This window comes from Schistocerca nitens, chromosome 6 (assembly GCF_023898315.1).
Source record: "Schistocerca nitens isolate TAMUIC-IGC-003100 chromosome 6, iqSchNite1.1, whole genome shotgun sequence".
NCBI classification, from domain to species: domain Eukaryota; kingdom Metazoa; phylum Arthropoda; class Insecta; order Orthoptera; family Acrididae; genus Schistocerca; species Schistocerca nitens.
Window position 1 is genome coordinate 689,595,526 of NC_064619.1, and position 25,396 is coordinate 689,620,921.

General features: G+C 36.4%; 1 protein-coding gene across 2 annotated transcripts in view; it reads left to right on the forward strand.

Moving 5' to 3' along the window:
• Nucleotides 1–3,008: 3,008 nt before the first annotated feature.
• The window catches only part of LOC126262579 (thioredoxin domain-containing protein 12-like), a 56,904-nt gene continuing 34,516 nt past the window's right edge, over nucleotides 3,009–25,396 (forward strand). Inside the window, exons 1-2 of one of the 2 annotated variants that reach the window (XM_049959313.1) lie at nucleotides 3,009–3,156; nucleotides 13,658–13,771. In XM_049959313.1, the coding sequence (XP_049815270.1) occupies nucleotides 3,024–3,156; nucleotides 13,658–13,771 (247 nt within the window). In that variant the 5' untranslated portion in view covers nucleotides 3,009–3,023. Of the gene's footprint in view, nucleotides 3,157–4,904; nucleotides 5,058–13,657; nucleotides 13,772–25,396 lie in introns of those variants that run through there. The other variant, XM_049959314.1, reaches the window with a different exon arrangement.

Below are 25,396 nucleotides of genomic sequence, written 5' to 3' on the forward strand. Positions count from 1 at the left end.
GCTACAATGACAGGTTATTAACATTTAAGTGAGTTTGAACTTGGTATTATAGTTGATACACAAGCGGTGGGACACAGCATCTCCGAGGTAGTGATGAAGTGGGGTTTTTTGTACAACCATTTCATGAGTGTGCCGTGAATATCAGGAATCCAGTAAAACATCAAATCTCTGACATCACTGCAGCTGGAAAAATATCCTGCAAGAATGAGACCAATAACAACTGAAGACAATAGTTCAACATGACAGAAGTGCAACCCTTTTGCAAATTGCTGCAGATTTCTATGCTGGGCCATCAACAAGTGTCGGTGTGTGAACCATCAATGAAACATCATTGATATGGGTTTTCTGAACTGAAGGCCTGCTTGTGTGCCATTGATGACTCCACGACACAAAGCGTTATGCCTCACCTGGACCCGTCAACACCAACATTGGACTGTTGATGACCAAAAACATGTTGCCTGGTCGTGCGAGTCTCATTTCAAATTGTATCAAGCAGATGAGCGTTCGCAGGTATGGAGACAATCTCATGAATCTGCGGATTGTGCATGCTAGCAGGGGACCGTTCAAGCTGGTGGAGGCTCTGTAATGGTCTGGTGTATGTGCAGTTGGAGTGAGATGGGACCCCTAATATATCTAGATACGACTCTTAACAGGTGACAGGTACATAAGCATCCTGTCTGATCACCTGCATCCATTCATGTCCATTGTGCATTCTGATGGACTTGGGCAATTCCAGCAGGACAATGTGACACCCCACATGTCCAGAGTTGCTACAGAGTGGCTGCAGGAACACTCTTCTGAGTTTAAACACTTCTGCTAGCCACCAAACTCCCCAGACATGAACATTATTGAACATAATTGGGATGCCTTGCAACATGCTGTTCAGAAGAGATCTCCACCCCTTCGTACTCTTGCGGATTAATGGACAGCCGTGCAGGAGTCATGGTGTCAATTCCCTTCAGCACTACTTCAGACTTTAGTTGAGTCCATGTCATATTGTGTTGCTATGCTTCTGCATGCTTGTGGGGGTCCTCCATGATATTAGGCAGGTGTACCAGTTTCTTTGGCTCTTCAGTGTATGTGGACCACAAGCCTATAATCTTCATCTTCATCAAATACAAGAACAACTGATCCCTAAGACAATTCCAACAACTCAAGTTTGTTACACAGTTTACTACAAATATTAGACATATTAAATGAGCCAAAAATGTAGTAGCTGATTTTTTTTTTCCATTAGTTGGATCTCTCTCATACATGGTGGACTACAGACAGCTGGCAGCCCGAAGCTCATCCACGGGGATATTTACAAAGTGAATCATGATATATCAAAAGGCAAACCCATATCTTTTGTATCTGAAGGAAAGCAGTTTTCAAAGTAATTCATAACTATCCCACCCTACCACAAACATAGTCATTAGGCTTATGACGGAACAATTTGTATAGCACAGTATAAGGAAGGATTCTCACAGATGGGCAAAAAAAGTATGTGGTGTGCCAAATATGTAACATGGGCAGAAACATCCACAAGCAAGTGGGAGAATTTCCAAAAATGATAGACCATTTCTCTCATATATATTTGGTCATTGTACGACCATTTCCCTGTTGGAAGGGTACCGATACTTGCTAACAGCCATTGACTGATTTACTTGTTGGGCAGAGGCAGTCCCAACCAAAGATATCTTGGTGAAGACTGTGGCAAAGTTTTCTTTAACAACGTGGATCCCATGTTTTGGCTGCCCGTCACACGATTCTTCAGACCAACATGTTCCTATAACTGGGTAATCTGTGTAGTTTCGGACATCATCATGCAATCAGCTACCATCTGGCGAGTAACAGATTGGTGGAACACTGGGTCAGGACTGTGAAATCAACAGTCATATGTCACAAGCACAGTTGGATCTCCACACTGCTAGGTCTAGACAATGCATATAAATAAGGTATAGGAGATTCAACAGCATAGATGGTCCAAACAGAGAAGTTATGCCAACCATTCTTTTTCCATGGTGACAGAACCAAAACTGACCAGTCTGCCGTACTTGCTACACCAAGTACAAACCTAAGCATGCAAGCGACATCCATTACCAGCGTAGCAGAATGTTGAGGACAGATGTGGTATGTCCCTGTCTGCAACCACCGTGTGCCAGACCCAACAAAGTACGAAAACGTGATGAGTGTATGATACAAATACAATGTAATGGCAAGCAACAGACATTTTCCATAGAACGAGTTAAGTCCGTCGCCTGGATGAAGAAATGGTTTATGAAAAGAAGGGGGCACTACTCCCTCAGTGGTGGAATGGAAAGAAGGAACAGAACAGCAACAGAAAATGTAGTACAAGTACCTGTACATACCCAGAGCTCAGCTCCACCGCTGGGGTTGCGTCGCCGGGTGGTGGTGGGGGGGGGGGGGGGCGTCGTGGAGTAGCTGCGCAACAGACTTAGTTTGACATTACGTTTACTCTTTGGAGGTAGAGATTGCACTTTGTATTTTTGCCGGTTTGACAGTTGGTATAAGTTCGTAAGTTATGAGTTAATAAAACTCATTGTAGCATCCAAAAGTGTCTTGTAGTTGGCTTACTATGACGATGAACATGCGGGGTAGCATCGGCAATTGTTGTCGACATTTTGTGTAGCTTTCGTCGCGCTGAGGTTTGGGTCTCGTGTCATTCACTCAGCGTCACGTATTTTCTCGTATGTAGAAGCGTACGATATGCTAAACTCAATGATGTCTTTTAAGGAAGTGAGGCCAGATTAGCAGCAAGGGAAAGCTGTTAGTGGTGGTTCAGGTTTCTAAGTTCTTGATATAAAATCTGCTCAGTCACAATAATGCCTGCAAGAGTTACTCTGACGTTAATCCAAAAGCTCTTAACAGTAAAAAAGTTGAGCGGTATTTGGAAACACTATCAATGCTCTACAGGTTGCAGGGGATCCATGTGCAAGTTTTCAATGCTTGTGAAAACGCAGATTTCTGTAACATAATGTAACATCTTTGAATGTATTGACGTTTGCGTCACTGCGGCGGCAATGACGGCGTGTAGTTCAAAATTTGTAGTCATTGCTAATTGTTTTTTTCTTCTTGGAATTAAATACGTCGAAGCGAAGAAAGAACAAAAACACCCTCCTCCTATAGTATTTCCGCAAGCGAATGATGGAAGAGGTAAATAGATGTCATCTCAGTTTTTACTCGTACGCTCATATATTGACAGCGATAGGTTATTAAATTCTGTTAGTATTTCTGTCAAGCTGTCAAAGATTATAAATTGGTTATACAATAATAACACCAAGAGTACAACTCCTGGCTGCACCCACAGAGAGTAAAGTTTGACGTCTCTCAAATTTTATTTGGTACACCATTGGTCGGGGCGAATTAAGATCGCGTCCTTCTCCTGACCATATACGATACAAAGGAGAGCTTCATCAAAAGTTGTAATGTCATATACGGCACAAAAAAGTTATCTGTTGTTTTCATTTTAAAAATTGCTATTGTATCATGACCGTTGTCATATGCTTTCCTGGGGTGCAAATAATGACGTTAGCAGAGAATCGTTTCACAGATTGCTTCAGTTGGATATTGGAGAATATATAAACGATGAATTATAGATACCTATTGATTTACATATAAATAATAATTTGGAGTACAGTGACGTGCAAATTAGATGTGAGATGAATGTGATTATATCATTAACACCATGTTAACAGGGCTTGTCTGTACATGACTGCATAGTTCGCGTATTCCTTTCTTTTAGTAGTGGGCATTCACACGAAAAAGAATTTGCATCCAACGAAAAAAAAGTTGATTTTCGAAAACTCGTAATGCCGTAGTGCAATCCCTACAGACAGAAAGTCATTACTGGATATTGTTGTCTTCTGTCTGAAGATTGGTTTGACTCAGCTCGTCACAAGAGTTTAACCAGTGCAACCCCTTTCATCTCTGAAAAGCTACTGCAACCTACATCCATTTGAACCTGCCTACCGGTGACACTGTGTTCAGCTCTTTTTTGCCTTCTTATACAATTTTTAGCCCCAGACGTGGCTCCAGTATTAAATTAATGAATTCTTGATGTCTCAGGAGAATCAGCCATATCACCATAAGTGAAATGAAATTATTACCCATTTTGATCAAAATTGTTAAATGTATTTCATTTGTCTTAGGCCTAAGTGAATAGTGAATACTTGGATTTGAGATACACAGCAGCATTCTGAGTTGTAAGAGATTGGTACATAATTGCACCATAATTTTCTGTTGCTTGCATATTGATTAGTAATCAGTTCTGTCTGTAGAAATGTGAAGGAAGAGATAATTTTGCAGTGATTAATTTTATAGACATGGGAATGTTCCTTGGTATTGTAAGTTAATGGTTGAAAACTTAATAATTTATCTATGGGTGAAGCAGTTAAAAAAATTCCACTCGTTGTTGTTTTTCATTAATGGTGAAATTAAACTATAGTGGTGTAATATCCTTTATCAATTAAGGTGATGTAATTGTTAGGGCAGTAGACTTGCATTTGGGAGGAGTGTTGTTCGTATCCCTGTCTAGGTATCCAGATTAAGGCTTTTCCTGGTTTGCTTAACGATTAAAATGCCTGTCAGAATGTTTCCTTTTAAAAGAAATGAAGAGTTTCATTCCTTATCTTTGTCAAATCCAAGCTTGTGCATGATCTCGCCACTTAAATTCTTTCCTAGGGCTTTATTCTCTTGTTACTCATAATGCTGTCACCATTTTCTTGCTTGCATGAAAACTAACACATCCTACTTCCTAAGTGATTAGTGTGTGTAATATATGGAACATAATTAAAGAAACAAGAAAATTAATTTGCATTTGTCATTACATAAATTATTATTTTTTCCATAATACTATTTAAGCATAAATGCACTAGTGTCAGTATTGTTGACATTCCAACCAGGAGTTTCCATTGTTTGATTTTACCTATTTACTGTGGAAGATGTTGATACTAAAAGGGGAATTTATTGGAGAAAAATGTAAAAATACAAGGAGACTGTATGGCTGACTAGATTTCAAAGTACTATCGACCATATGGGAATTTCGACTCCTGAAGGTAAGTTATGGGCAGAAATTCAGTTTCCTTGTAATTTTATATGCTAGTAATTAAACACATGTCAGGCAAAGCAGTTATGGAATTCGGCTGATTTGATGGTGGGGATTTGATATTCATTCTGTGCAGTGTGACACTAGTGTATAATTTATAGTTTCATCATCCTTTACTGTCAAAAGATTTTGACAATATGGTGAGTTCTTGCATTCAGTGCTGCATATTCAAGATGTAAAAGTATGGTATAATAGTGTTCCATATTATTTTGGGAAAAGTGTCTTGTCCCTAAGTTGTTGCGATAATTCTTAAGTGTAGTGTTTACCGACGAATTTTAAGTGTAAACTGATGATCAGGAGTGTCTGAAGCAGAATGTTGACAGCAAGCTATAGAAATAAATACTGTGGAAGTGTCAAAAAAGTTTGATGTTCATATTGATGAGAATTTAAATGAAAAAAAAGAAAAAACATATTAATAGAATCTTCCATCAGTTCTTCGTAGAACAACATTATAATAAATGAAAAGCACCAGTTTGCTTTTGTTCTACTGTAGAAACATAAAAAAAAATATTTTGTAACTTCTAAAGCAGCTTAGTTCAGCCACATTCGCACTTTGAATCATTACAAATTTGGGGAGGGAAGTCAGTAAGATGACTTATTTTGCACATTTTCATTCAGTAATGTCATATGGAATATTGTTCTGGGGTGACTCATATTTAAGAAAGAAAGGAAGTCTTCATTGCCCAAAAACTGGTTCTAAGAATAATATGTGGTGTTAACCCACAGTCATCTTGTAGACATCAGTATTTTGAGTACTATTTTGCAGTATATTTAGTCCCTCATGATGTTTATTGTAAAAAATCCACTGCAGTTCATAAGCGAATGATGTACAAAGTTACAATACCATGAGATAAAATGACTTTATTAGTCCATTAGCCTGTCTGATAAACTTATCTATAGAAAACGGAATATTTCCAATGTGCCTGAAAAAGAGTAAAGTAATCCCTATACATAAAGGAGGCTGTAAAAAAGACCCAGGAAATTACAGACATGTAACTATTACATCTGTACTCTCGAAAATAATAGAAACCATAATAATAGACAAAATATTAAATTTTATACAAACATGCAATATTCTTAATAATGAACAACATGGATTCAGAAAGGGTAAATCTACCAAAACAGCAGTAGCTGAATTCGTAACACTTGTAACTAAAGCACTTGATGAACAGAAGAAAGTCTGTGGTTTGATTTGATTTTGTGTTCCATAGGTCCAACTATGTTGGGTTCACAAGGACGTGGAATGAGTCAGTTTTTTACAAATACCATATGATAATCTTACAGCATATACAGACGTTTGAGTAGATAATTATATAAAAATTTACACAGTACATTCTCTGAGCAGCGATACAGAAAAAAGACGATACATATTTTCTTAGAATCATTAAAGCACTATGGAAAAACGGATACAGAGCTCAAGTTTAGTAACATTCTTAGTGGCATTATGTCAACTTGTATTATATAATATTAAAATTTTACAATTTATTTATTTAAAAATTCATCTAGACTGTAAAAAGCTTTTTCTAGCAGAAATATTTTTAGTGCTTCTTTAATTTACTCTCGTTATGAATCTCTGTCTTTGTTTAGGAGGAAGAGCACTGAATAGTTTTGTTCCAGTGTAGTGGATTCCCTTTTGTGCCAAGCTCAAATTTCTATGCTCGCTGTGTATGCCATTCTCCCTCCGTGTGTTGTGCTTGTGATAATTACTGTTTGGTTGAAATATGTGTGTATTTTTACAGACGAAACACATGAGAGAAAAAATATATTGGCATGTAGTTGTGTGCATTTTAAGTTTTCGAAAGCTATTTCTACACGAGTCTGTTGGGCGCGTCCACATATTACTCGAAGCCCACTTCTGAGCAATGAACACTTACACTTTCCTTGCTAATGGCTGGTTGCCCTGAAAAATAATGCCATATTCAAGAAGTGAGTGAAAATAGCCATAGTATGCCACTTTTGCCGTGTTAGGTTCAACACATGTAGCGACAACTCGTAAAGCATACGTAGCAGAGCTAAGCCTCTTACAGAGATCTATAATATGCGAAGACCAGCTTATTTTCTTGTCAATGTGCACTCTAAGAAATTTTGTTGTTTCCATTCTTTCTATTGGCTGATTACCACGTCACACTTATTTCTCTTTCTCTTTCTGTTTTTGTACAGAACTGAAAAAATGAGAGACCATTCACCTTGAACCAATTGACCACATCTGAGAGTATGTGATTAATGAATTCCTCAAGATTGCTATCTGTTATACTGCTCATAAAAATTGTAATATCATGAGCAAATAAAGTAAATTTACGCAGCAGGCTTGTACATGGTGGTAGATCATTTATAAAAATCAGTAATAATAGTGGCCCAAGCATTGAACCCTGAGGCACTCCACATGTAATGGAACTCCATTCAGAATGTGAGGAAACATCACATACTCCACCTGAGCTATTCAAGACTTTTGTTTCCTGTCTTGGAGATACGATGTAGCCAGTTGCCTGCAACACCACTTATTTCTACTAATTTTGCTTTTTGCAATAGAATCTGGTGATCAACACAGAACAATTCACAGAAGACACCAAGTGCTAGCATTTTTCATTAAGGATTTCTAGGACTTCTTTTGCAAGTGCGTAGATTGCATCTTCTGTTGAACAGCCCTTTTGAAACCCAAATTGGCTCTTGCTGATAACTCCATTCTTCATGGGATGATCAGTAATTCTTACATGTATTAGCTTTTCTAGAATTTTAGAGAAAGCTGTCAGCAAAGAGATAGGTTGATAGTTAGTTCAGTTTTATCGCCCTTTTTGTACAGGGGCTTCACAATGGCATACTTAAGTCTACTGGGAACAACACCTTTCTGAAGGGAAGCATTGAAAATATGACAGAGAATGTCCCTTATCCACACACAAGAACATTTCAATAAATTACTAGAAATATTATCAACCGCTGCAGAGTTATTACTTTTTAGAGATATGATGATTTTTTGAATTTCATCTACAATGACAGGATTAAGGTACATTTCTGAAATTGTGTTTGATATATAGCTTGACAAAGAGTTACAGCTTCATCAACATTGGGCTTGCAACCTGTCTGTTGAGTTACTGTTAGGAAGTGTTTATTAAAAATCTCAGTCACATTTTCGGGTTTATGTACTAGGGTACCTTCATATCTGATTTTATTTACTTTTTCTTTGCTTGTTGTATCTCTTCCTGTTTCTTTTTTTACAATGCTCCAAATTGTTTTTATTTTATTGTTAGAATTATCTATTTCTCCTCATAATAAAGGGCTTTTGATTTCTGTATTAGTTCCTTTAAAATTTTACAGTATGATCTATAGTGTTCCCATTTTTCTACATCTTTAGATAATCTTACTGCAGCATAAGTTTCCCTTATTGTTTTTCATGACTGTTTTATACCTTTTGTAATCCAAGGCCTACTTACAGAATTGTGGTATATTCCTGGACCTATCTAAAGCATCTGATTGTGTACATCATGATATCCTATTAGAAAAGCTTTATTGTCATGGTTTAAGGAGGGAGGCAGTAGATATCATTAAATCTTTTTTGGAAAATAGAAGGCGGTGTGTAGAAATAAAACAAAATTGAAAAGTAATATTACAGGTGCCTTTTCAAATTTTGAAATTGTGATATATGGAGTTCCTCTAGGATCTGTCCTTGGTCCACTACTATTCATTTTGTATGTCAATGATATGATCAAATCAGTATCTAATAGTATAGTCATGTATGCAGATGACACTTCATTTGTTGTTACCGGTACTACAACAGATGACCTGCAAGAGAAGGCTTCGCTAAATATGAAAAAGTGGAAACAATTATTTCAGGGAAAACAATCTCTTTATAAATGGAAACAACATATATGCAAACAAAAAACACACTTTGGATAACATCACAGTCGGGCACATAGTTCCAAGCATATTTCTGATGAGAAAAATGTCAAAGTCAGTAAACAGACACACACAAAAAACAATGTACTATGGACTACTCCATTTACACCTCTCATATGACACCCTGGCTTGGGGAAATGCTGCAAATGTGCACACACAAAGAGTATTAAGATTACAAAAAAGAGCCACATATGATGCATCTCGAAAGTATCACCTAGAGAATCGGGCAGAAATAAATTCAGGAAGCTAAAAATTTTAACAGTAGCATCAGTATATATATGAAACAATTAATCTACTTATAAATTAACTGCACTGCATTGTTAAACAGAAAATATCACAAACATAATACAAGAATAAAAAATAATTATCATATAGAAGGAAGTAGGCTAAAATTAACAAAGAACCTGTAAATGCTGGGCGCATACTGTACAATGGATTACCACAAAGTATACAGATGATAGAAAGTATGTCTCTTTTAAAAAGAAAATTAAAAAGACATCTGATCAATATTTGCCCTTACAGCGTTAAAGAATATCTTGAAATAAACAATTAAACAGTGTGTCAGTATACATTTTTTGCAATGTAGTTTAATGACATTTTCTCTGAAAATTCTATTAAATATATGTGTATGTACTATCGTTTTGTAACTAGCTATGTATATGCAAGATTTATGTAAACATGAAGTGTCCAGTATCATTGTAAGAAATGATCCACGGAGAGATAAGGGGTGCACAGTTTTGCCAGCAAACTTTTTGATAACTTATCCAATGATGCAAAATGTCTGACAGACTGCAAAGTTAAATTTATAAACTAAAAAGTTTCTCCTTGACAGCTCCTATTTCATGGAAGAATTTCTAATTTTGTGATGTGTAAAAGGTGATGTTAGGAATTATTAATTCATAGCACTACTCAAAAAATATGTAAGTTGTAGATCATCAGCTGTAGCCATATATTTAAAAAGATTATGTAATGTGAATGTAAAATGACTCATTTCACATCATTATAATCAATTACCGTTTATGAAAAGAAACCGTGAGAGTAACTCAGAATCCCTCATGTTACAAGCAAGATTCTGTGATTTAAAGTATAAAAGGAGGTCAATTGAGGTATTACATACCAATTCTCAAACTCTCAGCCAAACGGAAGTGTTTTTATGGTCAGTTCCAGAGAAAGTTTTTGATGGAGCAACACTTCTGTTTCTCCAAGAATTCCCCATTTCTTGCATGCTACTGAAGAAAAAAAGGTGGACTGTAGTGCAGAAATTGTCTTTGACTTATTGACAGCTACATTGTGTGGAAATTGTGTGTACTTTTTTTGTTACAGTCCACTGTTCCACATTTCATCCAAATCTGAAATTTATTATGTTGCATTTATTTTATAGTTTATGCACAACTTACGTACAGAATATGCACCTAAAGGTTCATTGGGTTTGTTTATTATGAGATACAGCTTTTCTCAATGTACCTTGTAGTTTTAGTTCTTTTTACTGAAAAGTGCGAAATATAGTGCTCAGGCTATGCTATAGATCAAGGCTAACAAAATTTTTATTTTGTATTCACATCTGTTGGTTACAGTAACTCATTAAATCGTGACCCTCCGACCTTACGTAGACACCAGGCTACGCTGCAGATCAGTCTGTCATCACAGCTAAGACTTTATTGCACTAGAACTGGCAATACTGTGTAAATGGTGTGACACAGTTCCATAACTCCATTTTCATGTTATATTGGAGGGTGGTGGAGGTTTCCATTGGTATCACAACTTCTATTCACTTTTTGTTTCTTTCCTCCACTTCTTTATCATTAAGAATCCATGTGCTCAGTGTAAAACATGAACATAGGTGTGAGCGAAAAGATTTTTGAAGGCTCATGCTAGAATTTTTCAGAAGACACTTTTACTGTATAGTAGTATATTTTATTTATTTATTGTTTGATGACTGAGAAATACAGACAACTATTTACTACAAATATATACATTTCTATACAGATACACACAATCTTAAGTTCAGCATGGGTTCATAGCTCTTAAGTCGAGGCTGGGAATCGGATCATAAGCTCCTGCAAACAAATTGTAAAGGTGTTTCATTGTTCCTTTGAATGCTCTGAAGGAACATTAAAATGTTATGTAACTTTCTGTTTGGTGCTCTTCAATGCAGTGATATTCCAGGGAGGACTTCAATCCCCATTGATGCAGCAATGCTGCACATCTGTCTGACTGTGTTCTGATCTAATTCAGGATGCACCAGTGTTGTGGGGTAGGATGTATTTAAATGTTCTTTGGCACTGTTTATGTATATACAAGGGTGTGCTGAAAAGTAATGCCTCCAAATTTTTTATGTGAAAATTCTTAAAGCTTTTGAAACAGAACAAACATTATTAACATCTATATCTTTATTCTTCATGTCTATGTCTTTGTTTCACACTGTCGCAATGAACATATTTCTCCCAAGAGACCAGTTTGTTGTTACTGTCATTGTAGAAGACTTGACTTCATTTATGGAGCCAGACTCTCACTTCTGCTTGCACCGCTTCACTACTATGAAAGTGAAGTCCTCAAAGGTGTTCCTTTAACTTTTATAACAGATGAAAATTGGATGGGGGGGGGGGGGGGGGCAAGTCGGAAATGTATGGATGATGATCGACGACAGTGAACCCAAGGCGTTGGATTGTTGCAGATGTAGTGGTGCTCGTGTGGCATTGTCAAGCTAAAAAAGAGGGTGCTCTATTTGTGGATGAACTCTTCAAATTCGAAACTTGATTACAGCACACTGTTTCTCATGCATTTACCTTACATTCTGGCATGTTATGTGCTTCAATTTGGTGCTCTATTGACACAGGATTATAGATATGTAGGCATATAAAATAAGATTTATAGTGTAATATTTTTTTTTAAATTTAAAACAAGAGCAGAAGCATTTGAGATGTGGATTTGGAGGAGGATGAAAGGGATAAAATGGGTAGACAAAGTGAGAAATGAGGAGGTGTTGAGAAGAGTTGGGGAAGAGAGAGAGATTTTAAAGGTAATCTGGAAGTGGAAACACAATTGGGTTGGACATGGATAAGAAGATTGTTTACTGATGGGTGCTATGGAAGGAATGGTGAATGGAAGAAGAAGAAGAAGAAGAAGAAGAAGGTGCCAGATCTTGGATATTATAAAGATATTTAACAATTATGAGAAAACAAAAGAGGTTAGCGAATGAAAGTACTGTATGTAGAGTTACATGTGAAGACCTGCCCCAGGGAAGAACACAGATGGTGATTATTATTATTATTAAAAAAAAGAAAAAAAAGAAAGAAAAAAAAGGATGTTCACATAAATTTGGAGGTATTACTTTTCAGCTAATGCCCATTCTAACATTCATACTTGTACAATCACTCTAATATACATTTTGTACCAGGCCATACCAGAATAGCAGTTGGTTTTTAAGACTAAGGAAATATGAAAAGTAAAAGTTGAAGAATGAAACACAACAGTTGTCATTGGACGTTTATTGGCAGCAGGTGTCAATCACTTTTTTGCTGTTGTTTTCAGTCCAAAGACTGGTTTTATGCAACTTGACCTGTGCAAGTCTCATCATCTCTGCATAACAAAGAGTCTATATGCATTTGAACCTGCTCACAGTATCACATTGGTTAGAGATGTGTATAAATGATATTCAGTAGAAACTGTCTGGCAGATTAAAACAGTTGTCTGGACTAGAACTATAGACTGTAATTTTTGTTTTTCACGTGCAAGTGCTCTACTGACTGAGCTATTGGAGCCTGATCTACCTTCACAGCTTCACTTGTGCCTTACCCCCTCCTAACTTCCAAACTTCATATAAGTTCTCCTGCATACCTTTGAAACTAGTATTCCTGGAAGCAACATTATAATGGAGAATTGACCTAGCCACAGCCTAGATGATTTCCACTCTGCAGTGGAGTGTGTGATGACTCGATACTTTCTGACAGATTAAAACTGTGCACTAGACTGAGACTTGATCCTGGGTCCCTTGCCTTTCGCATGCAAATATTCTGCTCACTGAACTATTCAAACATCACTCATTATGTATGGCAGTGTTCAAGTTTTGGTTTGGCACAGTTTTAATCTGCTGTGACATTTAAAATCAGCACATACTGTCCTGCAGAGTGAAAATTCATTAATGAAATATTCAGTGATGTGGACAATGATCATTTAAGACAAGTAAATTTTTAGTTCTCTTTTTCTACCTCTTTTGCAGTTTTTAGCCATATTTGTCACCCATGCAAATTGCAGGTCTAGAATACTGGTAATTTTTCTAATACACACAGTACAGGTATAGTGTGCCTAATGACCAGTTATAAAAGATGAGTTTGTAAAAGCCATCAAATATCTGCATCTACCTTGTTAGTTAACATTTGTTTGTGTATTGCTTCCCATGTTTTCGGTTTCTTTTTACGTTATTATCAGTATTTTTATATCTCATTGCTAAAAATGATTTATGGAATTAATAAAATGTGTAAACTGTGTAAGAGAATATATATCAATCCTGGAATCACAACATTAAGGAAACAAAGTTTGAAGTGCAGAAATCATTAAGTATGTTTTCTTACTGGCTGCGAATCTCATTTGAACAAATAATACAAATAATTGTCTCTTTAAGTGTCAATTTTATTTATTTATTTATTTTGGTTGTTTCAGGATTTGGGCCTCAATATCAGTGGCTAGATTTGGAAAAGGCAATAGAAGTTTCGAGATTGACCCAGAAACCAATTATGGTTATTATTCATAAATCATGGTGTACAGCATGCTCAGGTATTTGTAGTAACACAATTTCTGTATAAGTTGCAAAAAAATTGATTTTTTTGGTTTTGCTAATTACTTCAATCTACATGCACTCTTGGATTTCTCAAATTCACATAGTAAATTCTGTAGAACATATGAAATCAGTTTTAAAAAACTGACATTACAGATATATTGAACCTGCCAATACCACTCATGAGATGATCAAAATAGCAGACGTAAACTACTCATAAGAATAAACTGTACAGGAAGACAGAGATTGGAATACATGCAGCAAATAATTGAGGACATAGGTTGCAATTGCTACCAAAATAACTAGACCTTGTGCTACACATCAGGTCTTTGTCACCGCAACCTACATATTTCAAAAAATAATGTAGAATCAAAATGTACATTTTCATTATTATGTTTTGTCTCTTTTCGTGTATGATGTCGTGCACGACAATATCATTGTTCACAGTGCAAAGTAGACATCTGGTATTGTAGGTTCATCTGACACCATACTACCAGCAGAAAGTATTGTGTTGTGCTTTACCGAACCTTTTAATCATTTCAGTAAAAAATTGAGGGGCTGTCAACACTTTTGCCGTGAAACACATATTGCTAATGTTTGCCTCAATGGATGGCTTTTTGTTAACATTACCCCTCATTTCTTGCATGTAAACAATATATTGTTGGTGCAGCCAGCTCCATTTACAGAATGTGCATTGTTGACACTGACAATATTTTAATAGCAAAAGATTCAGATATTCATGTTATTTCAATTTTTGTACATAACGTTTTTGCTTGCAGGTCATGTTTACAGTTGTAAATCTAATATTTAGATCTTTGTTCTTCTGTAATGGAGGGTGGTTTTACATTATTAGCTAATATGTTAGTACATTGTAACTGGTTTTTGTGTGTTTGTAATCAGATTGTCTCCAGAAAGCCAATGTGTCAGATTCACTTTTTAATTCCATTCTGTAACTCTTGGGTATTTTCTTAGAAATTTCGGTCTTTTACGAATTTGGCGTATATGTGGCATGGCAGGTTCTTGGTCACCTACTTTTCTGTGTAGTTGGAATGTTTATTTCTTCTTAGAGGAGTTCAGCTATTTATTCTCTGTTTTGCAGATATGAATTTGTTGCCTGTTCTCTCACTGCTAACATATTCTAGTTTGATACAAAGACAGTGTAGCCTGAGAAGTCAAATGCCTATGAAAGGTATTAAAAATTATTTTTAATTCTGCTCTTAATTGTCAGTTACCTTCAAATTTTCATTCACAAACAAAAAATGGCTCTCTTGGTAAATTTTGATATATGGAAGTTACATTGAGTTACAGAAGTAACTAGACCTATTAATATCAATAGGCCTAACTATTGTGTGAAAGGTTTTGTAGAAACAACGTGGTTTGAAGTCATTGTTGTGGTCTTCAGTCGGTAGACTGGTTTGATGCAGCTCTCCATGCTGCTCTGTCCTGTGCAAGCCTCTTCATATCCGAAACTGCTGCAATCTACATCCTTCTGAATCTACTTACTGTATTCATCTATTGGTTTCCCTCTATGATTTTTATGCCCCACATTTCCCTCCAATACTAAACTTGATGACCCCCTTGACACCTTAGGATGTGTCATCATTAGTTACATAATCTACCTATCTAATCTTCAGCATTCTTCTGTAACACCAAATTTCAAAAGCCTCTTTTTGTCTTCTTGTTTAAGCTGTTTGTTGTCCATACATGGCTATACTCTAGACAGATACCTTCAGGAAAGATTTCTAAACATTTAAATCCATATTCAATGTTTACAAATTTCTCTTCTTCAGATATGCTTTTCTTGCCATTGCCAGCCTATGTTTTATATCCTCTCTACTTCCGCCATCATCAGTTATTTTGATTTCCTAATAGCAAACATCATCTATTACTTTTAGTGCCTCATTCCCTGACCTAATTCTCCCAATATATCCTTGTTTTGCTTTTGTTGTTCCTCATCGTATGTCCTCCTTTCAAAATGCTGTTCGTTCTGTTCAACTGCTCTTCCAGGTTTTTTTTTTTTTTGTAGTGTCTTACAGAATTACACTGCCACTGGCAACCTCAAAGTTTTTATTTCTTCTCCCTGAACTTTAATTCTTACTCCAAATTTTTTTTTTTTTTTTTTATACTGTTTGTTCAGTGTACAGAGTGAATAACATTGGGGATAGGCTACAACCCTTGCTCACTTATATCTCAACCATTGCTCCCCTTTCATGTTCATCAACTCTTATAACTGCCATTTGGTTTCTGTATGAGTTGTGAATAGCATATCCCCCCGTGTATTTTACTCCTGCTACCTTCAGAATTTCAAAGAGAGTATTCCAGTCAACATTGTCAAAGACTTTTTCTAAGTTTACAAATGCTATAAACATAGGTTTGCCTGTCCTTAACCTATTTCTAAGAGATGTAAATGTTATGTTTCGATTTTCTGGTACTGCGTCATCTGACAGCAAATAGTTGGAGGTCTAACGGGTCTTTGCTACAGAGATAGCATGTGACTTTAAGCTATATATCATGGCATGTTGTCAATGCGAAAGGAGAATTTTGGTTTAAGGTACTTAATTGTAGTCAGTGTTTCATTCACATTGTTAGATTATAGAAAAATAAATTTACTATTAATTACCAATGGATCTTGAAGTTTTGTATGATTTTCAGCTATGTCTTTAAACTGAATTCACAAATTTCAGGGTCAGGTTGGATGTTTCTAATAATAATAATAATAATAATAATAAGCCTCGGACAAGCACTGTCATGGTCGGGGACGACGCTTGAACCCTATGCCCGTCCACAATGGTAACGACACTGCTAGCCACACGGAAAATGATTTAAATCCAAATAGAGGTGTTTTGCAGGATATGCTTCCTGACGTTAACTGACACCTCATGTTCTGTTATTACAAAGCAACAAACTTAGGAACACAACATTTATTACCAGATACCCAGAATTGAAATTTTTAACAGAACTAGCTGATCAGATCCGTGTAATAATAAAAAATAACAGGATAGCCCAGGCAGAATTAGAAAACATCAAACAACAACTGGAACAAAATAATGTGCAATCAGAAGAAGGAGAAATTACAGTAATGGACTCAAACATCCCAGAGCAAACAAACAAAGAACAACACACATCAATTACACAATCAGAGGAAAACAAAATCTTAAGACAGCCACCAGAACAAGCACAAATAGAAAATGAAGCGACACACATGTTAGATATAGAAGAAAAATTTCAGCTGACATATATAGAATACAAAGACACAAATACAGACATTAGACCATTCTTGCATAGACCTCCAAATAACGCACAAGTCGAAACAACAATAACAACTATCAACACAATCATACACAACAAAATAAATGAAAATACAACTATGGAAGAGTTACAACTACTGGTTTATATAGGAGCACTCACTACACTAAATATACACTCTAGGCAGAGATCAGAACCAACCAACACACAGAAGAAACCCACAAAATTAGCATGGCAACACAGGCTACAGATCAGAATAGAAAAACTGAGAAAAGACATCAGGCAGCTAACACAATTTATAAGAAATGAAATATCAGACAAAAAACGAAAAAGGTTAGGTAAAATCTCACAACAAGAAGTGATAGAGCAATTAGATGAAAAGAAGCAGAAGTTACAAGCATTGGCCAAACGACTTAGAAGATACAAAAAAAGTGAAAATAAAAGGAAACAAAACCAAACATTCAACACAAACCAAAAGAAATTTTACCAGACAATAGATAACACATTAAAATAGACAATCCACCAAACATAACAGACATGGAACACTTCTGGAGCAACATATGGTCAAACTCGGTACAACATAACAGACATACACAGTGGATACAAGCAGAAACAGACACATACAAGATGATACCACAAATGCCTGAAGTGATAATTTTGCAACATGAAGTCACCCGAGCAATTAATTCCACGCACAATTGGAAAGCCCCTGGAAAAGATAAAATAGCAAATTTCTGGCTTAAGAAGTTTACCTCAACACATTCACATCTAACTAAATTATTTGTTACATTGCAGACCCGTGCACATTCCCTGATTCACTTACACATGGAATAAGTTATCTGAAACCTAAAGGTCAAGCAGACACAGCAAACCCAGCAAAATATTGCCACATAACATGCCTACCAACAATACACAAAATATTAACTTCAGTCATTACACAGAAATTAATGACACATACAACACAGAACAAAATTATAAATGAAGAACAAAAAGGCTGCTGCAAAGGAGCACGAGGATGTAAAGAGCAACTGATAATAGATGCAGAGGTGACATATCAAGCTAAAACTAAACAAAGGTCACTACACTATGCATACATTGATTACCAAAAAGCTTTTGATAGTGTACTCCACTCATGGTTACTACAAATATTGGAAATATACAAAGTAGATCCTAAATTGATACAGTTCCTAAATATAGTAATGAAAAATAGGAAAACCACACTTAATATCCAAACAAATTCAAATAATATCACATCACAGCCAATACAGATTAAGCGTGGAATATACCAAGGAGACTCATTAAGTCCTTTCTGGTTCTGCCTTGCTCTGAACCCACTATCCAACATGCTAAATAATACAAATTATGGCTATAATATTACTGGAACATACCAACACAAAATCACACATTTGCTGTACATGGATGATCTAAAACTACTGGCAGCAACAAATCAGCAACTCAACCAATTACTAAAGATAACAGAAGTATTCAGCAATGATATAAATATGGCTTTTGGAACAGACAAATGTAAGAAAAATAGCATAGTCAAGGGAAAACACACTAAATAAGGAGATTACATAATGGATAACCACAGCGACTGCATAGAAGCAATGGAAAAAACAGATGCCTATAAATATCTAGGATACAGACAAAAAATAGGAATAGATAATACAAATATTAAAGGAGAACTAAAAGAAAAATATAGACAAAGACTAACAAAAATACTGAAAACAGAATTGATGACAAGAAACAAGACAAAAGCTATGAATACTTATGCTATACCAATATTGACCTACTCATTTGGAGTAGTGAAATTGAGTACCACAGACCTAGAAGCACTCAATACACTTACACGATCACAATGCAACAAATACAGAATACATCACATACATTCAGCAACAGTAAGATTCACATTAAGCAGAAAGGAAGGAGGAAGGGGATTTATCGACACAAAAAACCTACATTATGGACAGGTAGACAATTTAAGAAAATTCTTTATAGAATGAGCAGAAACTAGCAAAATACACAAAGCAATCACTCATATAAATACATCGGCTACACCATTGCAATTTCATAACCACCTCTACAAACCTTTAGATCACATAACATCAACAGATACGAAGAAAGTAAATTGGGAAAAGAAAACCACCCATATCATGTAACACAGCCACACATCGATCAAGAGGCATCCAACACCTGGCTAAGAAAAGGCAATATATACAGTGAGACAGAAGGATTCATGATTGCAATACAGGATCAAACAATAAACACCAGATATTACAGCAACCATATTATTAAAGATCACAATACCACAACAGATAAATGCAGACTTTGCAAACAACAAATAGAAACAGTAGATCACATCACAAGCAGATGCACAGTACTAGAAAATACAGAATACATCAGAAGACATGACAATGTAGCAAAAATAATACATCAACAACTTGCCATACAACATAAACTAATAAAACAACATGTCCCCACATACAAGTATGCACCACAAAATGTACTGGATAATGATGAATACAAATTATACTGGAACAGAGCCATTATAACAGATAAAACAACACCACATAACAAACCTGACATCATACTCACCAATAAAAAGAAGAAATTAACCCAACTAATCGAAATATCCATACCAAATACAACAAATATACAGAAGAAAACAGGAGAAAAAATTGAAAAATACATCCAACTGGCTGAGGAAGTCAAGGACATGTGGCATCAGGATAAAGTTGACATTATACCAATTATACTATCAACTACAGGAGTCATACCACACAATATCCACCGGTACATCAACGCAATACAGCTACATCCAAACGTATATATACAACTACAGAAATCTGTAATTATATCTAAAAACAAAGATGATGTGACTTACCAAATGAAAGTGCTGGCAGGTCGACAGACACACAAACAAACACAAACATACACACAAAATTCAAGCTTTCGCAACAAACTGTTGCCTCATCAGGAAAGAGGGAAGGAGAGGGAAAGACGAAAGGATGTGGGTTTTAAGGGAGAGGGTAAGGAGTCATTCCAATCCCGGGAGCGGAAAGACTTACCTTAGGGGGAAAAAAGGACGGGTATACACTCGCACACACACACATATCCATCCACATATATACAGACACAAGCAGACACTTGTGTCTGTATATATGTGTCTGTATATATGTGGATGGATATGTGTGTGTGTGCGAGTGTATACCCGTCCTTTTTTCCCCCTAAGGTAAGTCTTTCCGCTCCCGGGATTGGAATGACTCCTTACCCTCTCCCTTAAAACCCACATCCTTTCGTCTTTCCCTCTCCTTCCCTCTTTCCTGATGAGGCAACAGTTTATTGTGAAAGCTTGAATTTTGTGTGTATGTTTGTGTTTGTTTGTGTGTCTGTCGACCTGCCAGCACTTTCATTTGGTAAGTCACATCATCTTTGTTTTTAGATATATTTTTCCTACGTGGAATGTTTCCCTCTATTATAACCGAAATCTGTAATTACTGATACATGTTCAATTACCCGAAAGTTCCTAAATGCAATGTAACATATACCATACAGTTAAAAGGAAGTCACGCTTGATCAAGGTCCACGTCACTTTCCATTTTTAACCAGACATAACGTCTGAGAAAGGAAAGAAATAATAATAATCTTTGTTTGCCCATAATAGCTTTAGAGTCATGGACAATATCATTATTTTGTATATTCACATTAATAAATCATATCACTAATACTGAAATTTAATAGGTATGAAATAAAGCAAGAGAAAAACACGTTACACATAAGATATCAGTAAGCAAACATTACCTACTGATAATGTTCTAGACCTGCATGCCGGCCACTGTGGCCGAGCAGTTCTAGGCGCTTCAGTCTGGAAACGTGCGGCCGCTATGGTCGCAAGTTCGAATCCTGCCTCGGGCATGGATGTGTGTGATGTCCTTAGGTTAGTTAGGTTTAAGTAGTTCTAAGTTCTAGGGGAGTGATGACCTCAGAAGTTAAGTCCCATAGTGCTCAGAGCCATTTGGACCATTTTTTAAACCTGCATAAAAATATAATAGAAAGTGAGTGTATACATTTTCCAATGAAAACTGTTTTGAATTGCCTTTTTGATTTTCGTGAAGGTGCTGTACGCAATGTGGCATCCCATTAGTGAAATGTCTTCCAGCAGCAAATGGATTACAATGCTCTTTCGTTACCCAGTATGATATGATAATCATGTCTGTTTCATGTATTAGATTTGTGACTCTCCTTACAAACCAAGGACTGTAATGTGAAAGAGGGGGAGGGGGGGTTGGTGCACCTCAGTTATACAGATGGTTGTACGATAGTTGCAGCCATATCTGAGGGGTGACTTATCTGACTTTGAAACATTAGTCAACTTGGCCTTGCTATGTTGGTACCATGCTCAGCTGAAAGCAAGGGGATTTTCAGCCATTACATTTCCCAAGTGCATGCATCTCCACTGTTTGGATTAATAATGATAACATTCTCTCGGATAAAATATTCTACAGCTAAAAGTCTCCCATTCAGATGTTCGGACAGGACTACTCAGGAGAATGATGTCATTAGAAAAACAAATCTTTCATTCTAGATTGAAGTATGAAATGATAGATCCCTTAACTGGGCAGTTATGTTAGACAACCTGAAAAGAGAAGAGGACATGTTGAGTTAAGTTATAATATGAGTTAGTGTAGCACAATGATAGGAAGAACAAAATTTCTGGTGAGCTGAGTAAAGGGTTATCAACAAGAATGGGGGTAATGCAGGAATAGGTCTAATATGATGAGTAAGCAAAGGAGGATTCGGGTGAACTATAGTGACAGCATAGTAAATACGTTATTGTTGCCAAGATGGACACAAATCCAAAAATCACCACAATAGTAAAAGTGTGTGCGCCTAGCATACTTTGATTAAAATAATTTTGTGGTGACAGATGTCAGTGATGGAGAGTCGAATTGCCGGCTAGTACACAACATGCTGTGTGGTCATGTAGTCAATATGTGCACTAACACCTGAAAAAAGCAAGTATTTACGCCTTGTTGTCATTATCTTCATCGTTAATGGGAAGGTCAGTGGTTGTGGCCACAGCAGCTTTAGGAACAGCAAGGCATAGTACGATGCCATAATCACATGTTTGAAGGTGAACAACAACAGTAAAATGAGTATTAAGTCACACCTGTGTTGCACAGTAACAAGATCTCTAAAGACGTGGAAAAAAATTGTAAAAAGTGAATGCAGTTGCGATTGAATTTTTGTTGACACTGTAAAACAAATGGAAGCACTCCTGTTATGTCTGTCTCACTTTCACATTGTCTGTGTGCAACTAGAACTGATGTCAGAATTTAATGAAATATAATATAAATAATTAAATAAACATAATAGCAAAATAAGTTCTTAATTATTGTTTTCCATTATACATTAATTCTTCTATGCTTCCATCATTACTTCCTTTGTGTCGCTTACAACATTATACCAGTGCAAATTTGGTTCATAGCATCACTTGTCAGTCTCTACATTTCTTTCAGCATGCGTTGTTTAATTGTTCCTTGCCACATAACCCTTAACTTGAACTCATATTAGTTCAATGCAATTAAAGTGGCAGTTATATGATAGCAGTCTGAGGATCCTGTGGCCATATTGTTTGCTGAATCATGTACACCACATTGTTGATATTACTCTGAAATTAGATGTATTTTCTTTGGTAGCAGTAATAACTACAGAACTATTCACTTGTCCAAATTCTGTTTGCTTTTAGTCAAGACAAATCTCTGTTTCATTTTAGTGGAGCAACCAATAACTAAAACAAAAGAATAATATTGAAAGGGTAGGTTGCTACTCACCACACACAGGAGGTGTTGAGTTCTAGACAGGCACAATGAAAAAGAATGCTGAATGTATTCAGCTATCAGACTATCTCCTTAATCAGATGAAGAAAACTCTCACACAATCCCAACTCAAAGAATGCTAGATATATTCAACTATCAGACTATCTCCTTCATCAGATGAAGAAAACTCTCACACAATCCCAACTCACACACATGGCATCTATAGTTTCCGGAAGCTAAGTCCTGATCTTTTTTTTTTTCTTTTTTCTTTTTTTAATTTGCTTTAGTAATGGAGTATTGAGAGTTATAGAAGCAATATGGTGTGAGGAGAGGGAGAGATAGTTGGGTAGGAGTGGTGGAAGTTGCAGGAATGTGTTGGAGACAGGACAGGGCTGCTAGGTGCAGCATTGGGAGGCTCTGCTTGGGGGTGGGGGGTGAAGTCTGTGACTCAGTGCTTCCTCTGTGGGGTGAGTAGTAATCTGTTCTTTCTATAAAATAGTTATTCCATCCTGTATTTTCAATTGTTAGGAAACCAAGGAATGCAATATTTATGTAAACTATCAGTTTTTGTATATTCATTCAGTTTACTTAGTAATTGTTTAACTGATAAAAGTTTAATACTAACTAGAATGAGAGCAATCCATTTTATGACCATATGTCATCAAGAACATAATTTACTTAGAGAAAAATAAGAATGCAAACTTAGATTGTGGCTATGACTGATCTGATAAATTGCTCGATGAAAGGAACACCAAAAACGCAAATGAATTAAGCATTACTTGCGGAACAGCTTCAACTATGGTATGCAGCTGCATACCATGACTGTGTGAAATATATTTATTCCACATTTTTAAGCCTTAATTTTTTCGTATAATGGCTGCATTTATTTATTTATTTATTTATTTATCTGTCCAAGAATCATTTTACTACATTATTTGTACATGTGATATAGAACAGTGGTAAACCTAATTAATTTACAATACAGTAGTCATTTTGACTACATTGTTGACATAATCAAAATGCATAATAATGTAAGTTGGTGTACTACATTGCTTCTACATGTGATATATCAGATATTAAGTGAGATGACAGGAACCATGGACCTTGCCGTTGGTGGGGGGGCTTGCGTGCCTCAGCGATACAGATGGCCCTACCGTAGGTGCAACCACAACGGAGGGGTATCTGTTGAGAGGCCAGACAAACATGTGGTTCCTGAAGAGGGGCAGCAGCCTTTTCAGTAGTTGCAGGGGCAACAGTCTGGATGATTGACTGATCTGGCCTTGTAACATTAACCAAAACGGCCTTGCTGTGCTGGTACTGCGAACGGCTGAAAGCAAGGGGAAACTACAGCTGTAATTTTTCCCGAGGACATGCAGCTTTACTGTATGATTAAATGATGATGGCGTCCTCTTGGGTAAAATATTCCGGAGGTAAAATAGTCCCCCATTCGGATCTCCGGCGGGGACTACTCAAGAGGACATCGTTATCAGGAGAAAGAAAACTGGCATTCTACGGATTGGAGCGTGGAATGTCAGATCCCTTAATCGGGCAGGTAGGTTAGAAAATTTAAAAAGGGAAATGGATAGATTAAAGTTAGATATAGTGGGAATTAGTGAAGTTCGGTGGCAGGAGGAACAAGACTTTTGGTCAGGTGATTACAGGGTTATAAATACAAAATCAAATAGGGGTAATGCAGGAGTAGGTTTAATAATGAATAAAAAAATAGGATTGCGGGTTAGCTACTACAAGCAGCATAGTGAACGCATTATTGTGGCCAAGATAGACACAAAGCCCATGCCTACTACAGTAGTACAAGTTTATATGCCAACTAGCTCTGCAGATGATGAAGAAATTGATGAAATGTATGACAAGATAAAAGAAATTATTCAGGTAGTGAAGGGAGACGAAAATTTAATAGTCATGGGTGACTGGAATTCGTCAGTAGGAAAAGGGAGAGAAGGAAACATAGTAGGTGAATATGGATTGGGGGGAAGAAATGAAAGAGGAAGCCGCCTTGTAGAATTTTGCACAGAGCATAACTTAATCATAGCTAACACTTGGTTCAAGAATCATAAAAGAAGGTTGTATACCTGGAAGAACCCTGGAGATACTAAAAGGTATCAGATAGATTATATAATGGTAAGGCAGAGATTTAGGAACCAGGTTTTAAATTGTAAGACATTTCCAGGGGCAGATGTGGATTCTGACCACAATCTATTGGTTATGAACTGCAGATTGAAACTGAAGAAACTGCAAAAAGGTGGGGATTTAAGGAGATGGGACCTGGATAAACTGAAAGAACCAGAGGTTGTAGAGAGTTTCAGGGAGAGCATAAGGGAACAATTGACAGGAATGGGGAAAGAAATACAGTAGAAGAAGAATGGGTAGTTCTGAGGGATGGAGTAGTGAAGGCAGCAGAGGATCAAGTAGGTAAAAAGACGAGGGCTAATAGAAATCCTTGGGTAACAGAAGAAATATTGAATTTAATTGATGAAAGGATACAATATAAAAATGCAGTAAATGAAGCAGGCAAAAAGGAATACAAACGTCTCAAAAATG